Below are 19118 nucleotides of genomic sequence, written 5' to 3' on the forward strand. Positions count from 1 at the left end.
CCCCAGCTGGGCAATGCCTGTTGGCACCCCTTTGCTTCTGTACCTGGGGCATTTGCCCCTCTCCCCCCGCCCCTTGCTATTGCACTGAGCATCACATGTATCAGCATGCCTGTGCTGAAAAATGGTGGTGGGGTGCTTTAAATGATAGGCTGTTTGATTAGCTTTATTTCGAAGTATCCTGCCATGATTTTTAAGTGTGGGGACACTGATACACGTGATGCTCTGGGCACTTTTAAATTAATGCAGCTCTCTGAACTCTGCTAATTAAAGTGCCTCCCCCCCACTGAGCATGTCTCTTAAACACCCTATGTCTCAGTTTCCACCTGCACTGAAAAATTCACCTAGTCCTGTGGCCATGTTTCAAATGGTTTACAATCTTTTTAAAGCCAGTGTTTCATATTTCTCTTCTTTTCTGTTATTTTCTTTTCTTTTATTATTTATTTTGTGAGCAAATATGTATTCATGTAGTCCCTGATGCTTGGTTGCCAATGTTAGAAAATTCTGGACTCTGCCCTCCTAGAGTAATAGTTTAAATGGATTAAGTCTTTTAAAGTGCTTTCCTTTGGAGTGACACTAATCAGCGGTCTATCATGTCCTTTCTGAACTTAGCTAAACTATCTGAAAAAAATAATTAAAAACCTTTCTGGAAAACAGCCTAATATGAACTTAATTAGTGTATGCTGGGCTAAATGCATTCAGAGGCCAATGTTTTAATAGAAAATAAATTTTAAGGTTACAGTTAATTTTAGCAAAATATATGGTCATTGCCAAGTTTACTGGAAGACAAGAGAGGGGGATTTGGGAAGGCAGGAGGAACAGAACAAGCTAGCGAGTAAGTGAGTGGCTTAATGGGAAAGATGCTGTCCTGGTAGGCCCTGGATTTTAGATGGATATTTGCTTCCAATAGGGCAGAAATTTCCCCACTGCTCACTATCCATCTTAGCCAGTGATGTTTAAATACGAAGTGTGGTGGTTCAACTTTAAAAGATCTGAAGATTGGAGCAATGCCTAACCTGTAGGGTAACCGTAAGTCCCATTTTGCTGGGACAGTCCCATTTTAAACAACTTTTCTGTTGCTTTGTTCAAATGAATGCTTTTGTCCCATTTTCAGAAAACTGTCAGCTTTTTGGAGCAAATTCAGATGTATATTTGAAGCAATTCAAATCCTGCTCACATTTCAATTACTGAACAATTCACTATCAGAAAGATATCTGCACCCCCCACACCTTCCCTCCTGTGCTAGAGCACTTAAAAATGCCAAAATGGTGTGACAATGCAGGGGTCTCCAACTGAGAAGCGTAATGGGGGCATCTTGAAGCATTCTGTTCCCCATCGTTCCTCCCCACAGGCTTCAGGAAATGTGGTCACCCTTTTAGCCTCTGGCCTGATGATTAGAATACTGTTCTGGGAAATCAGAAAGACACACGTTCAAACCCTCTTTGCAGGGGGAGGGGGTAGAAGCCAAGTATTCTTCTTCCTGAACAAATGTCCTAACCAGACTGGGACTGGAACATTGGAGGGCATTGTCTTTTTTTCCCCAGGACTTATGCATGGCCATCTGTACTGTGCAGGCTCAGTCTATATGTGCATACTTATGTATCTACAGTGAAGGGGCCATTAAATCATAAGTTACAAAAATGTAATGTGGGTAGACAACTGCCATTTAGGTGCCCAAAGGGACCTAGACTTCAACCTTAACTCTTCTCCCTTCCTTCAAACACCTTCTCATGCTGATGCTGAAAGCTACGTGGAATGAGGTATCATGGGGTGAGACTGGTTTGACCAAGAGTGGATCAGATTCTATGTTAATTGCTATCAAATGCTTTCAGAGTGTTGAGAGCAGTAACTGATCAGATTGAAGGTATTTCCTTATTTCTCACTTGAGAAATAGTCATTATACAAACCAGATCGTCTTATCCAATCAGAATGGAAATATTTGCATAATGGCAGCTGTGAGAAACCCCTGCTTTCTGACTGGCAGAAAGAACATAATTTCCGTGTAATTAGTAATGCCTGAGAAATGCCTTGATGTAATTGTAATTTTTCGATGTGATTTGAGGATTAATTGAAAAAGAAAAAAACAGCAAAGCATATTGCTGACTTGACAAAAACTGTCACTTGAATTAGCCTGGGTTTGAATTTGCACTGAAAATATTATAAAAGCAGCTGACATTTTCTTTAAAAAAATCTCTATCTAAATTTAGAAAATTCTGTGCCAAGTCTTACAAGGAATGTTACACAGACAGTGTGAATACCCATAAATAACCCCAACTATCATCCTTGGTAACAATACATAACAGAGCCTGTATTCTTGGGAATGTAGACCCCTCCCAACCAGCTGTGTTCTTCTCAGATGTCAGGACATCATTTTTAAAGAGAAATTCCCCTGAGTGACCCCATATGATTTAGCCTTTAAATACTTAAGTGCATATATTTTTGTTCCATTTTTAGTGTCATTCTTGACACAAATCTGATTCCCCCCACTTTTTGGATAACAGAATGTAACTGTGTGAAACTAGACTTTATTGATTAAAAAGTGACTTTGAGTCACAGAGGAGCTGTGCCAGTTGGCAACAGCTCTTGTTCAGCAGGTAGGAACATTGTTCTCTCTATTCACTTTGTTTTCTTGAATGTAAGCAGTCCTTAAAGTACAAGTCCAGTAATATTTCTCTCTTGTGTGTGCTGCAGGTAGGAGAGTTCAGAGCTCATGCTGCCGAATGGACAGCCAATGTCACAGCAGAGTTCAAAGAAACCCGCCGACGTTTAAGTGTAGAGATTTATGACAAGTTTCAACGGGCTACCTCCATCAAAAGGAAGCTCTCTGCAGAACTGGCAGTCAACCACAGTCAAGATCTGACTCCTTGCAAGAGAACCCTGTCAGTCAACCACCTAAGTAGTGAGAAGGACATCTTGCCAGCTCTAACAAAGACTGACAGCATTTATATGAATGGTTTGACTCCTCACTGTGCAGCAGAAGAGATTGCTGTTATTGAAAACATTAAATAGCCATGACTTTGGATCCCAACCTTTGGAGAAACTCTTGTTTAGACTGGCCGTATACTTCCTTTTTTTTCCTGTCCATGACTGATGCTAATAGCATTTTATACATGTGCATGAGTTCAGCAGAAAACACAATTCAGAATCATCATCATATCTCTTCAAAAACACAAGATAAATGGCACTTCTATTGTTGATAGATGCTGGAACAAGCAATGTACAATGCCTTTTGTGCCCAGACTGTTTTTCATTTCTCCTAATGTGCCATATGGCCTACAGAATGGATTATGTTAACAATGTAGCTTTGAGGGATCAGTCCTTAACTTTTCAGGGTCTACCTTACTGAGCCTAGGAATGAACCATTTATGGACTACAGCATATTTGTAAATGGCAAGAAATTCTTATGCAGCCTTTTACCTAAGAAATTTTTGTCAGTGCCTTATCTTTTGAAAAAACACAAAACAAAAAAATCAGAACCTCTATAACTCGTGTATGGTTTTTGTTTGTTTGTTTTACATGAGCAATGCATTTCTTTTGAATGTCCATCCTGCCTGAAATCACAATGTTTTCAAGGTGTCTGTAATGAAGATACCAGCATTGGGTATGGAGGCCAAAACTGAAAGCAACACTCCTAGCTTTAGCTTTAAAGGCACTGAAGTTATAAGAGTTGCAGAAATGTCCACTGAAAGTTTTTTTACTCAGGTCCTGATGATATATTATAACCAGGCCTGTAGAATATGTGGATCTACTTCAGATCATATTTTTCAAGCAGCGTTCAGCAGTTTTATCCTGCGTAATAGATGTACCAAAAACACCTTCATTTTTATTGGTAACTAAATTATTTGGTAGATGACAAGAGCAAATAGAAATTAATAATATGTGGAAATATCATGCTTTGAATTGGTGCATTCTAATATTACATTTGTGAGAACAATACAGAAAATACTATAGCATTTTTAATAGATATAAAGCTGCTGCCAGATATCTGCTCTTTGAAAATATTCTAAACTTTCTCTTTAAGACAAGTCACATCAGATGCCATATTATATTTTACACAGTTATCTTGCCAGAGTGCTTTTCCAACTGTCACACTGCACAGCTGCTACCTGTGCTAGAGGTGTGACTAATGTGGGAATGCATTTGAACCTGGTATTACTGTGTCTTTGTACTTTATAAATACAGATTTTTCTGAATGCAAATACAGATATAAAGACAAGCTGATAAATAGCACAAGCTGAATATGGATGAATATTCCACAAGGATAGGCTGATGATATGCAGATTTGAAACCAGTCCACGGTGTTTGTCTGTTTTCTTTAAAGGGGGAAAAAACCCATTGTCTTTAATTCTGTATCCTTTGCTCTTTTGTTTATAGTTGTGTGTGAGTCAGAAGGAATACAGGGCGAGCATGTGGAATGGGTCATTTTGGGTTTTTTAATTCTTTTTCTTATTTTAGTCTGTTGTAACCTGGCTGTACATAAAATGACTATATCAGGCCCTAAAAGAATTATTTAGGCTCTGTGTAAATTAAAGAATAAAACAAGACTTTGTTGATTGGGTATGATTCAAATGGCAAATCTTATAGCATCTCTGATCATTAAATACCATACATACAAAATATAAATGTCGATGTTTTGGATGCTTAAGCTTGTTTTCTAATGAATATAAATTACGAGTGTAAATATCTATGAATTAGCATTTCCAGAGACTATGCTTTTACAAGGAGGGATGTTCTATGAAGTAGTATCAGGCCATGCTCTTATAAAAGAAAAAGATTCCTTTCTTCCCCAGTGCAGTGTTCTGAATGTCCACATGGTGAGAAGCTCCTCTTGCCATGTATAAACTGTGAACTGTAATGAAAAATAAAGTTTTTAATTAAAGTAAGCCTTTTTGGGTCTTCTGCTTCCTGCCACTGGGATGCTGAACAATCATTTGTGATACTAGGCCTCTGAAAGTTAGCCCACAGGTTCCATAACAGCTTGCAGCCTTCTGTAATTTAAGTTGGTTTAACAATCAAAGGGACAACTTGACTCTAAATACTAAACAGCAGAGTTTTTCTGGTTACTGCACCTCAACATTTTGGTTTTTGGTTGTTTTGTTTTAAAGAATCAGCAGGACAGATTTTCAATACTAAGGCATATATCAGTGGAGAAGTATAAGTCACTGCCATTGACAGGAGCTGTACCTACTGATATATTCTCCAAACCAATACCAAATATCTATTTTCAGCTTAGTAAAATAAACAAAAAGTGTTAAGAGATAAAAAGTCTGATTCATAGACATTCCTTGTTTACATCAGTTCAGGAGTGGAAGGGTTCCCCCTTATTGCAATATTATTGATTGTTTGATTTGCTGTTTAATTTAGTGATTGGTTCTTAGAACTAAGACAGCTCTCATGAGCAAGTAAAGTCTTGGAATTGGATTGGTCACATAGACTCAGGTTCCAGTCACCTGTGGCCATTTGCTTTCAGAGGGACCACCTTCTTGAGGCAATAGCCTATTTGACCCTTTCCTGGGTCTTCCATTCACCAAGCAGCTTTTCATTAACCAGGGCCTTCCATCTCATGTGGAACACTGCCTCCTAATGGATATGAAGTCTGTAGGAGTTCAGGATACACCCCCAAGTAGGATAGTTTAAACAGAAGGAATACTTAATTAGAAGGTAGGAAAAAATGCTCCAACAAATCCTTAGTACAATAGAAGGGAAGACTTTGAGAGATTTCTCATTTATACACTCACTACTTTCCAATATTGCCTAGTTAATATGCGAAGGATGATCAGGTGTCTGCACTTCCAGATGCACCATATGAATTTTGAAGTGGTGACTTGAACGAAACTCTCCAGCTAAACTCTGTGTGGGGAAGTGGCTGTGCAGAATCTCTGAAGACCAATGGTACAGAAGACATTGTCTGCCACAAGGGGATGGTATGTGGCAAGCGAACAGAGTTTGCTGCAATGTGAAGCCTGAGTGTGTAGGATGAGAGAAGTTTTAAGAAGGATACAGTGAGAAGAGATCAGAGACTGTGTGAACTCCATATTCCTACTCTGACATCATTCAGATTCTGGATTGTATGGTAAACATGGAACATTAGTTCTGTATCCTGGACAAGTCAGGCCGAACTCAGCATGTCCAGATAAGCATGCACGTGCAGTTTGCAGTGACTGCACATGTTCACTGCTCTGCTAATTTGCAGTGTGGTGGGTTTTTCTGACACCGGGAAATCTGGGTGTAAAAAAAACCTGCAGCAGAAAGAAGCAGGGTGGTGCACGTGGCGGCAGTGTATGCTGCCCAAAACGAGAGCCTGTCCAGCCAGAGCCACACTCTGGCTGCCAGCCAGGCTCTGCATGCCTGGATCCCTGCTGCTGGAGCCCTAGGAGGCCCCCAGGTCCCCAGATAAGGCTGTTGGGACCTGACCAGGTGCTGGCCCTAGCCTTCCCTACCCCACCTGGGACAACTTGTCACACACCAGAGCACTCATGCAGGGGCATTCCCCAGGACAACTAGCAGTGGCACAAATATGTGCTGCTACTAGTTGTCCCCAGGGAATGCATGTAGTGTCCACTTTGGGTATTTCTGTTGGTTTGGGCATCTCATTGAGACACTGAGGGCCTTATTTTAAGAAATACTGAGCATATAATGGTTAATTGGATTCGATGGTGTTCAGTGCCTCTGAAAATCAGCACTGACAGCTCTGAAGCTAGACCTCAAAGTCTAAATCATCCAAAATCAGAGAACATCATATTTCTCCATTTAAGATAGGAAAGGGGTCATTCTTTGTTTGTATTCGTTTGCTTTTAACAAAAGAATCAGGATTACTTATGTGGTGTGTTGTGACATTTAAATTCTTTGAGTTTTTTGGGTGAAAGGCCTTAATACTCTTTGTTAAATTATTTAAAGATTCATTCATACTGAGTTTTGGAACTGATTATGGGAAAAAGAGTACTACTTCAAGGCTTCTGTAGAAAGCGGCATTTGTTGATTTTTTAAGTATGCATTTAGCTCTTAATCCCTACTTTCCCTTCCAGTTGTGGCCCAGATCTCTCCTGACTCATGAGACAAAATGGAAGTGGGCTGGATGGGTTAACTTTCATTTGTCACACTTTTTGTTCCATTGATAACTAGCTGAAATAATTAAGAAAGAAAGAAAGAGATACAACAGGCTGGATGGTGTCAACAGGTAGAAATCATATGCTCAGGATATGATGAATACAGTTAATTTTATCTGGAGATTTTCTTTGTTTTTCCCAGATAGATAAATACAACACATTAGTTTTTGTGAGAAATAAGATGCTTTTTTTCCCTTCCTTCATGTGCACAAAAATGTATTTATGCTAAACCATCCAGTCTTTCTTCTTTTAGGAAGTTTCAGAGCAACTCCTTTTCCTTTTGAACTGTATTAAGTTATTAAAATACTAAAAGAGTTAATACAGAACTACAGTAATGCTCATTGTGACTGCATCAGATTCCCCTCCTAGGCATATTTCTGTCTCAGACTACCAGGGCACTTGCTGCTTTACTTGGTCTGGGCAAGGTTTCCCCATTTCACTTTGGTAGAAATAAATGTCAGTTTTACTGCTAATTAATATAAGCAGACATCACATAAAAGGAATAGCAATAAAACCTGCTAGAATGACCTATGATTGGTAGCACGTTCTGACCTTGACAGGCCCAAATACCACCAAACCATTTATCTTCTTTTCTCATTGTCAGATAAAACACAGCACAGCTAAATATGATCTGAAGCCTCTTAGTGAAGCAACTGGAGTAACCCTGCATTTGCCTATACTCTGCCTCTCTAACAGTCGGGGTGGGGAGAGGTTGTGATTTTTTGGAATTTCTTAATATGCCACTCTTGGATTGTTGAGGCTATTTACAGTAATTACCTTGGAAACAAATTGCTGACAAACTCATACCAATACAGGGCTAGATTGCACTCATAGGCATAATTCTGCATGATGGGCAGAATTAGGCTGCCCAGCTACAAGAGGAAACGTGTGGCTTTGAGTAGCTATCCCCTCCCCTTGCACACTTTCTAGCGTGGGAGTGTGAAAGATGTTTTGCAGCAACTCCCAATACACTGTCCCTCTTTCCCAGTGTTAGGGATGTTTCACCTTCATACTGGATGCAAAGAGCACTCCAGAGCCAAAAAATTAAGATCACAGAACAGATAAGAGACAGGTCCAATTTCCAGCAGGTGGCCTGGACAGTGGTATAGAGCCCACAGCAGTTTGAAGCCACAGAAATACCATTTTTACCCTGGAACAATACTCTCACAGCTGGATAAACAGGCCTGAAGGGTAGTGCAGAGAAAGCAGAACATTTTCATTCTTTCTGGGTTCATATTTCACCTGTTGGAGTCTCAAGTCAGAAAAAACTGTGTCCTTCATCAGGAACATTTTACAGATTTTGTTATTCCAACTGCTAATTTGAAATGATACAATTGTATTCAGTTAAAAATCAGTATTTTTGTAGACTCTAGCAGATCTTTAGGGATTAATAGTAATCTTTCTCCAGCAGTGGTGACAGATGCTATTTTGAAAGGCTTCTAGTTATTACATTTGGTTCCAGATAAGCTTTAGGTAGTATCAGTAAACTATTCTTGAATGTATAGCTGGTTTTCCATTTGTTTAATGAACGCTGCAACTACGATCAGTCTAATGGCTATGTGGCCAATTAGAGTGAAATAGGTTACTTGTCAATTCTTTGTAAATAACACTACAGCGGGGCCACAGGTATTTAGAGCTTCTTGTAATTTAGGTCAGGAAAATACAGTTTAAAGAGACACATTTATAATGGCCTATTCAATTAAATCTTTTCAATGGTATGCTGCTGAAAAGCACTGACTGTATTAATCCAGGTGTTAATTCTAGCTAATCCTAGAGAATAAATTACACACAGACAGAGAGAGAGCTCCATTTTTCCAGAGAGAGGCATGTGGTGCACACACAGTAAAGAAACAGATGGGAACACATTCCCTCTCATTAGTAATAAATAATAATATTTTCCAGTGGATGAACAGCAGCTTGAAATGACATTTTTAATTATAAAGTTACCGATAATGACTACTGGCTTGGTAATTAGGTGCTCTGAATTGTACAGTGGGAGACTGACAAGTGTTTGTGAAAAGATACATGTGACCTTTCAAACTAACTGAAAAGTAGTACATTTTAGTTCTGAGTAGAGACGGTATTTGCTAGATTACAAAAATGTAAATCCAGTTACTAAAAAGTTCCCAGTAAGAGACATCTTTTTCCTTATACCAAATCCAAATGTTATTGAAAATGAGTAAAGAATACTTATTCTTTAACTACTGCATATACTAGACCATGTACTCCGAACCAGTTAGTCTCTAAGGTGCTACCCTGCTCTACATCCTGCCTGACTCTGGGCACAGCTACATGAAACATTTACTGTAGAGTAGATTAATTAGCTGTGTAATAAATGTTGCACATCTACACATGCACCCCTGTTAGGCTAGAGTAAATTAATTAACTCCACAGCAGGATAGTACTTGTATTTACTCCACAGCACTGCACATGGAGACACTGCCCTCGCTGGCACTAGAGTGATTTGGTGTGGGGGCTGCCTGCCAGCTAGTCTCACACAGAACACCCTCATGGTCCAGCCAGTTGCTCCATAGCACACGGAGTCAGGGCAGAGCAGCCTCAGGTTGGCAGGCTGATCCCTAACCCCCCCCCGTCAGCTGGGGCTGCTCCAACCTGGCTCAATATGCTGCAGTCCTGGGCGCATGTGAAGACTCAGATCCGAAGAGCAATAATTTCTGGAACAATAAGCACCAGAATTTATTCATGAGCATTAAGTGCAAGTGTAGAAGCACCCTCTCAGTGACAATTTATACCAACCAAAGCTCTTTCTCTATTTTTGGACTAGATAAAGACATTTAAAAAAACAGAGGCAGAATCAATCTGAGTTTTTTGTAAGTGGTGGGTGTAGTTTAGATCGGTACTGAACACAACACACATTCACTGTTTGGTGGCAGGGGGAGGGACAAATCCTAGACTGGGTTTCACCATTTTTGAACCAGTCTGTATGTGCTGAATGTCTTTTAGACCGGTTTTGTGTGCTGAACTTCTGTTCTATTATAGTTATAGACTGGTTTTCAATTACTTATACCCATACAAGTATAATTAATGTCTGTACCTGGCCTTCATTTTTATCTCCAGGCATTAATATTAACTTAAGGTTATAATCATTTGGTTGTTTTCAGAACTTAAGGAGTCCTTACGAAGATCAATTAACATTTTTCCTACAGTTTTCTTCAGCATGGTAGTTCTATCCAGAGTTTTTCCTCATTTATACTGTGCAAGATTTTTCTGAGCAATTATCTAAGTGCCAAATCAAACAAGATTTGAGATTTGGCATGTATCTAACTCTTAAGACATTCCTGGTAGGCTAGATCCCCAGATGATGGGCATTGATATTTGATGAAGCTATACTTACTTATCCACATAGAGGTTCTGGCCAAAAGATTCATCCTTTCCAAATACAGTGTGTGTACATACCAAGTAGAAAGCGGTAGAAGGCCATTTGCACTCAGCTATTGAGCAAATTAGAGATGAAGAGGTCCTAAACCAGTTTAGGCTCCTAGTGCAACATTCTTTCTACTTCTAGAGGATGGGACTTAAGGTGCATCTACACGTGCAATTAATCACAATTAAATTTACTGTGCATTAAATTAATGCACAGTAACTGATTTTTGTCAGGTGTTTAAAGTTAGTGCCAGTTCCCTCCAGTCCTGCCATGTCCCTCTGTGGCCACTGGGAGAGCCCCAGCCTCTGGACCCAGCTGCCAGCACTTGGCAGCCATCTTTAAAACAGAGCTCTGCACGGTGTAGTCTGGGTTGCTGGTGCATGTGGCAAGCTCCAGTGCTGGGTGGAGGTGACCTGGAGGCAATGTTTCAGAGATTAGATGCTCTCCATCAGGAGCCATGCACTGCCCGGCCTCAGACCAGGGTTTGGCCATGCATGGGTGCCCAGGGACCAAGGTAAGTTGTGCTGGGTGGGCCCGGGCCCAGGTGGATGCTGGCTGAGCTCCCTGTTTGTGTTCACTCCCCTGAGGCTGGTGGGCCACTGGGTGCTGGCTACAGGCAGCCTGCCTCCCCTTTCCTGTCCCCAGGCCAGCCCAGGCCAGGCTCTTGGCAGCACCTGCTGCCATGGCTCCAGCCCCTCCCTCCTCCTGCAGGCCACTCTCCTCTGCAGTACTGTTGTCCAGGCCACAACACATGGGTTTAGGGTGCACAGGCTCCCAGACAACTTGGGCGAGGGCCTGACCATGCCCCTGCTCTCCCCATTGGGGGCCACCCCAGGGAATTGCCCCGGGCCAGCTCCCTCCTGCACCACCACTGTGCCCCAAGCATGCCACTGCTGCATGTCCCCTGGGCAGTGCACAATGAGATGTTTGTGCCCAAGCCACTAAGCCTTCCTGCTGCTGATCCTCGTGGTGCCCTAGGCCTGGTTTGGGACCCTGAGCTATGATGGCATAGGGGGCAAACCTGGCCTGCCATGCAACCTCCACCACTGCCTAGAGGGCTACCAGTGGCAGTACTACATGTCCCTGCCCCCCATTGCCAAGAAGGACATTGCTGGCAAGAAGGACATTGCTGCCTTCCTTAGGGTATGAGAGGCCTGTGCCTATCTAGCTGTAGGGACATAAGCTGCTCAGTAAAGATTTGAACTGTGTCCTGCCTCTGTGTGCTGTAGAAGGGGCAACCCAGGGCTGGGGGAGTGTAGGCAGACCATGCTGGGAGGAAAGGCCAGGGCCAGGGGCAGGGGCTAGGGCTAGGAAGGCCTTCTCCCCAGTGCATGGCTTACTAAGTGGCTGGAGATGCCAAGGCCAGAGGCTTGGTGTGGGTCTTCTCATTGGTGACAGCAACTGGCTGCACTCAGTGTCCTCAGCCTGTGGTGCACACTGGGCCAGTACCTGGCCAGGGCTCCCCCCTGGGGTGGTAGCTACTGCTGCTGGCAGCCAGGGGTGACATGGCCAGCTGCTTCTCATGGTGGTGTCTGGAGCTGTGAAGCTGTCAAGGCAGCTCTTGGCCAGGGCTCCCCAAGCTGCCAGTGGATGCAGCAGCTTCGGAGGTGGACAGAGCAGGACACTGAACACCTGAAGGTCTTTCCTGCAGTGATGGGTCACCAGAGAGGTCAAGGTGGGGCAGGGGTTTGGCTAGGTCACCCCTGCTGGTGACCACTGTAGGGGCTTGGCCTGGTTCCTGGGGTGCCAAAAAACCTGGCTTGGTCCCATGTGAAAGGCATGATCTGGTGGGTATGACCAGACTGATAATTGTGGTCAGTAATGGGCACCCACTGTGCCCACAAAGTCTTGACCTTTATGCAACAGTGTCATGCCATCCAGGAGTGACCTTGCTCTTGCATGCTGCTCAACAGGGCCTCATAAATATGGTGTTCAAGCTTCTGCCCCACATGAACTGCCTCTGAACTGCTGCATCACCCCAGAGCACCACAAGGTTGCCAGCCTCCTCCTGGCTCCAGTTGGGGGCCGGGGTGGAAGTCTGGGTTGTGTGCACATGAGCAGGGCTGGGCCTTTATGGGGATGATGATGATGACATCGTGGTAGTGCTTTTCCTGTCAGCATTCTGGACCCCTACATCACTGTCCCTGTGTGGCTGGCCCTGGACAGTGGCCAGTAGTGCTCAGGACAGGGGCATGTCCAGGAACTGGGAGCCACGCAGCAGAAGCCAAAACACCTGCAAACACAGAGCACATTGATGGGGGTGAGCAGCAGCAGGGAGCAGGTGCTGACCCTGCTGCCAGAGACAGCCAGCCAGCAGCCCTGGAGAGATCTCGGGTCTAGGCAGGGGTTGCAACAGGCTGCAGCCCTCTGTAACGCTCACCTGTGGACATGCAGCAGCTCTGGCTAGGGGGCAGGGCTGGCAGAGGCTTCCTGTGTCCTGTCCATGGGGCACCTGAGACCTGCCGTGTTCCTATGCAGATCACAGGCTCACTCAGGCAGTGTCTAGTGTGCCCCAGGGCACAAAATGGCTACAGGATTTTACAGCCTGCAGCTAGGGGCTGCCACAGAGACAGCCTAGCCCTAGGGCAGGAGAGACACCCAGCCAGGAGCCCTGGGGCTGGGCTCAGGCCGGTCCTCTGGTAGCAGTGTAGACTTGGCACTAAAGTTAGTGCTGGGTCATGTCTACATATGCATTAATGTACATCAACTAATCACAACTAAATCTGATACCCAAATTTGCGATTAGCTTAGCTTATTGTGCAGTAAGCGTGCATGTGTAGATTTTTAAGTGAGAACTAAGATAATTCTAATAATTTTTCTCTTTCTCTCTCTCTTTTTTTTTTTTTGCATTCATAAAGCCTGAAAAATGGAAAAAAATTATTTACTTGGAAACTGGTAAATAAATTGGAGGCTTTGGATCCCAGGCAAAATTCTGACCTAAATTTCTGACACAAAGTATGAAGATGCAGTGATATTTGAATGTAAACTCTACTGACTTTTGTTGCGTTACCCCATATTTACTCTGGCTTAACAGGAAGAAACAATTTGATCCTCTCAAGAATAGCGGGGAGAGAGAATTACAAAGGAAAGTATGAACAGACCTATGACTGCAGAAAATACAATAACGCCTGTCCCCCTTTTCATTACAAAAGCAAATGCAATTATTTAAAAGTTGAAAAACTGAATAGTAAATGTAAAACTGGCTACAGAGATAAGGGAAGGTGCACATTTTTATGCTGCTGTTTCAGTTAATAGGCTATGGTTAAATAAATGAAGTCATTCTTATCACTTTTAGTGACATCTTCCAAAATGATTATAACTCAATGAATTTATTTGCCGTGTTTCTATCCTGCACATATTTTGCTTTATTAGAAATGAATAATATGGTCTCCTTATAGATGGAAGGTGTCATAAATGAAAACATGCATAAAAATTAGCAAAGCATGTGTCCAGTGTACAATAAGATTTATTGTATGGGAAGGCATATGCTTGAAGAGTTTGAAAATAGAAATTATTATGGAGTTATATGGCATTCATAATATGATCAGAAGATCATGCACAAGGCTGCAGAGTTTTCTGTTTCCTGTCATGACCCCATGGGTTCAAACCCAGGTCTTATAGGCTTAATGGGTAAAGGCCTAGGCTGCAGCACCACCAAGCAGCTGATGGGGACAGATATAACCAAGCTTGGACCTTTCCATGAGGTTCTCAATGGGGAAATCAGGTTACCCGTGGGAACCAACAGGAGCCACAAGGCCCTGATGGGAGAGCTATAAACCCCTCACAGTTACTTCAGGGCCTACCAGTATCTTTGCTGTTGGCCTCTGTGTGTGACCAGTACTTCCACTTCTGCATTGGACATCTCTACCTCTCCAGCCCTGCCTTGAGCTTTGGACCCCTGAACCTCTCACTTCTGTTTAGGTCATCCTGGATGTTGGATTCTTTGGCTCCTGACCTCTGGCCTGGCTTTGACAAGAAGCTAACTTGATCCCCTGGCATAAATCATTGGACATCAACTGACACCTGGCACTTTGGCCCTTGACTTGGCTTCTGGACCTATGGTATTGTAGGCCTTCAATGGATACTGTAGAAATCTTTTTGAGCTATGTTCATTGAAAATAAAACCATTTCCCTGTGATGTTCCGGCTCCTCAGTCTGTCTGCCACTTGAATAGTCTGCATCAGGAAGATCTCTGTGGCTGTCTGGAAGGTTATGAGCAGATAAAGAACAAAAACTGTCTAGGAAGGTGTTGAAGAAATTACAAGCTATCTCCTGGGGTTCCCGAGTGGGTTTCTCTTCTGTGGAAAAAGAGAAGCAGCTAATCACATGAAATGTCTGTAACTTTCTGCTGGGCACTGATCAGCTGCAACAAAAGCTGGGTTTAATTTTAGGATACTAAATACATTTTAACTTGGCTCGAGCCCCTTTCTAGACCACCTGGGAAACACTAAATGAATTACTAGGGTATTACACACAAACAGGTTTAAGTGATCAGAAACTGGTTTAAAACTGTAACTGAATAGAAGTCCAGTACACATAAACCAGTTTCAAAATGACTGAAACTGGTTTAAGAATGTAGTATCAGACTGAACTGATTTAGGTCAAACTGGTTTATGAAACTTCTGTCCCAGACCCCTTCCTGGTTCCAGTTAAATCAGAGTCCCACAGCATTTTACAGCCCTGGACTGGCCTGTCTGCCCTTCTGCTCCCTAGCTGGAACAGTGAGGGCTGGCTCCGCCCTTCTGCTCCCTAGCTGGAACAGTGAGGGCTGGCTTACTGGGAGGGGAGTTAAGCTTCCCTTCCCCTGAGCACAGAGCTGTCTTGCCCTGCTAAAAACTTACTGCTGGCTGTGACTATGGACTAAAATCCCAGAGGTACCTGGCAGAAGGAAGAGGAAGTGATGAGCAGCCCTTCAGAGTCCTGCTTCTGTGATTCTGGACTGCAAATCCCAGAGACTTCGGGGGCAGCAGGAAGAGGAAGCCAATGCACAGCACATGCTGACTATGTGCCTGAGAGCAGTGCTGTAGTGCCCCTCAGCTTCTGCAGGCATGTGTCTGCATTTCCTGAATAAAAAATGAATGTTTGTTCATTTGCTTATTGGTTCAGTCTTTGCAGCTTCAACTAATCTACAAAAGGACTGAATTGATTCAGCCTCCAGCTTCTCAACTGTCTGTACTTAGTCCAGATATGGTGTTGGGTCACCTAATGGGTTAGCCAGGAGTCCAAGAGCCAGGTCTCCTCTTGAATTCCCATGTGACTTCAGACAAGACACCTAGCTGCTTTCTGCATCCACTTGTCCATCTGTACAATGAAAATTATACTCATGCAACAGGTGTGCTGCAGGCAAAGTTTAAAAAATTATTTTAAGACCCTCAGGAGTGCAACATAGGTCAGTCTGAAATGGGCGTGGGTTGCATTGGGACTACGCACTGCTGGCAGTGGCAGAGAGGTGCCACAGGGCATGTGGGCTCCAGGCTATGGGCGGGTGCTGACTGGCTCAGGGGGGTGTGCACATGGTTGGGGCTCCACTGCACACCCCACCATACCCACAATCCCTCCCCCCAAAACCCCAGAACCACATCCTCCCTCACATATATTCACACACCCCACACATTCATGGGTTTTTGGGGAGGGAGTCCTGCTCACTACTACTTATACACAGCCCACTGCACACATACCCAACAAACCCCATCCACACAAACAAACCCCCCTACCCACCCACATCCACACATATCCCCACACCCTCCCCCCCACTTCGCCCAGAAGACCCCACTTTCCCATCTGTCTATCAGTATTCATTTAGGTTCTCTTGCCCTATGCCTAAACTGTAAATGATTTGGTTTCAGAAAACTGCCTTTTGTCCTGTATTGGTACAGCGCTTAACTAAGTGTAATCCTATGTCATGGGAGGGGCTCAGATGCTATAGTAATACAAAAAAAATATAACAGAGTGTTGGTGTCAGTAGTTATAGGTTTCTATCATACTTTATTTTCTTGTCTCACTCAGATTCATAATCACTTTTTAAATATCTGTCAAGTATTATTTTTAGAATGACAAATAGGTTTAAAAACAAAGCCAGTGCTTGTAGAAAACTAAATCTTTGGGTAACTAAAATGTCACTAGTAGTAGTTCTTAAGAAAGATCAGCAGCATACATTAAATCCCATACACAAATATAAAGGAGGCCTAATGTGAAAATGGGTAGTCTGTTTACCAATATTAGCCTCTTAGCAAGACGATAAATGTGTGTTGAATTTGGCCCAGAGTGTTATAGTGTTATAATAGTTTTGTCCTCACTGTTCCCCTATGCAAGGTAACTGGGACTACCAGTTATTACTTCAAAAGCCACACTGACAAATTACAGCAAAACCTCAGGGACAAAGCTGTTCAACAAATGAAATAGCTGGATTGCTAGGGCATTCCAAGAGAAACTGTTCACAAATCAGGCAGAGCCCAGTGCCAGGTACACAGAATAATAAAGATGGAGAAAGCATTCAAATGGAGTGCTTGCTTAGACAATTAGTTGAGCAATGCTAAGTGCCAGATCATGCTTATCCTTCACTCTATTAGGAATCAGTCCAAGCCACACTACCCCAAGAGGTGGTGCAGACATGCTACTTCCCTGTAGCAGGATGCATCAGGGTTTCCCTTCCACCTTCTCAGTATGTTGGGCTGTGGCCTCTGCTCCTTATCTCTTCAGGGTAACTAGCCCCTCCCCTCCAAGTGCTGCAAGGTGTTGAGTATAGGAGATGGAAGAGTGAGTTAAACTGACATAATCAGCTTTGTAAAAATACTTTGATCCTAGTTTTTTCTGGTCCCAAATCTTTTGAGGTAAACTTATCCCTGCAAAAAACAAGAGGAGCCCAGACAGTGCAAGACAGAGGGCTTGTCTTTAATCAACCAGAAGTCCTAGTAAGATTTTACACCAAGACAAATTCTACAGTGAAAAAGAGCTTAGTAAAAACACCATTGACAGTAATAATGTTGCTAATATATGCAATATTCATTCATCTCAACATTTATGGCTGCAAAATCCAGTCACCCACATTTTCGCTTGAGCACACACATCTATTGGCATTAGTTGTGTGCCCTGTAGTAACTAAACACTGTCACAGGAATGTAGGCACTTAGCACTGCCTGAAATGAAATTGCAATAACACCATATAGAATATGCTGCTCTTTAAGATAGCATTAAGCTGGACCAGGTTCCCTTAACAATGCACTCGAGGGCTCCTCTCCTAACTGAAGAAAGAGCAAAAAACCCAAACTAAAACAGGCAGCAGATCTCACAATAACACTCTCAGCTCCATGAATGACTCATGCCCCTGGTGGCTGGTGGGGGCATGGCGGTGGCAGGAGCACAGTGTCAGCAGCAGGGTGGTGAGCAGCAGCTGCCTGCAGGTGCTGCCGAAAGTCTTGGCGGTGCTTTTTTGTAGGGGGTGCATCACTACACTCAGGGGGTGCATGTGCACCTGTATGCACCTCCTACGTGTCACCCCTGCTTATCTCTACTGAGGCAATGGCACAAACAATTTAGCATGCAATCTTCCGTGGTGTAACCTCATGTCCAGCACAGCTGGGGCAGGGGAGAGCAAAGAAGGTGCTTTAAGCCAACTTCACACCTACTCCAATCCTAACTGGCCAAACTGGAATGGTCACAGGACTGCTCTACTTGTGCGAACTAGAAAGCTCCCCCAAGGTTGCTCTGCTGGCCAGAATTAGGCAGTGCACCACACTGATGCTGTCTGTGCCTTGTATGTGAATGCTCCTGCTCACCCACACCATTCATGACTTATCCCTGATGAGCAGGGGAGGGCTGGCTTAAGCTGTTATGATTAGTTTTTAACAGCACACTGATAACATGCTCATCAGCTATTTTAGGGCTGCTGTGTAGGCACAAGGGGACCTTAGCAAAGCTTGAGTGTCTAGCTTCTAATTTATCTGTTCAGAGATTAGAGTCTTCTGTGATTTGTATTACAGAAAAAAACAGACAGAAGGTCCCTTGATCCTATACAGCAGTATTTTAAGGAAGATTGGGCTCCACAAGAGAGATGAGAACTATTAAAGATTGGGATACAGAGAAGCAAATAGAAGGAAATCAACCCTTCAAATTCATTGTGTTACCTGCCTCTCCTTGCACTGACACCAAGGTTTTTAATGGTTCGGCTTTGCTACAGATCTGGGTTTCTTACTCTCTCCTCCTTTTCTCTTGGTCTAATCAAGCCATGACATCCACTTGCTTCTGCTAGGCAGAGCATTCAGGGTTTGGGGACAGTGGCAAACATTTATAGACAGCAACATACTTACCAGCTTCTCTTCAGACTCCATACTGGCCATGAATGACTGTGAAAAAAATATAGTGAATAGTACCTCCTGTTTTTTGAGGCCTAAGCGTGACCTATAGCTCACCTTTTATCTTCTGTAATGTCACCATGCAGGCCCTCCAAATATATTATTAATGTCTTCCAACTAAGGAACAAAGTGAGGTACCTGGGACCTCTAATACAAAAGGGAATACATTTGAGAGGACTCTTGTTTGAAATCTATCTCATACAGTAAAAGAACTGGGCAGACAATTCTTTTTTGCATTGCAGGTCACACCTTAAGTTCAATGAGCACCACAGAACACCT

At 43.2% G+C, this 19118-nt stretch overlaps 1 protein-coding gene across 1 annotated transcript in view; it reads left to right on the forward strand.

Moving 5' to 3' along the window:
• The window catches only part of KCNK2 (potassium two pore domain channel subfamily K member 2), a 143354-nt gene extending 138478 nt beyond the window's left edge, over positions 1-4876 (forward strand). Inside the window, exon 7 of the mRNA XM_019549471.1 lies at positions 2689-4876. Within this exon, the coding sequence (XP_019405016.1) occupies positions 2689-3006 (318 nt within the window). The 3' untranslated portion in view covers positions 3007-4876. The remainder of the gene's footprint in view (positions 1-2688) is intronic.
• The last annotated feature ends 14242 nt before the right edge of the window (positions 4877-19118 follow it).

The sequence above is a fragment of the Crocodylus porosus genome, unplaced genomic scaffold (assembly GCF_001723895.1).
Source record: "Crocodylus porosus isolate Cpor-Errol unplaced genomic scaffold, CroPor_comp1, whole genome shotgun sequence".
Lineage (NCBI taxonomy): Eukaryota > Metazoa > Chordata > Crocodylia > Crocodylidae > Crocodylus > Crocodylus porosus.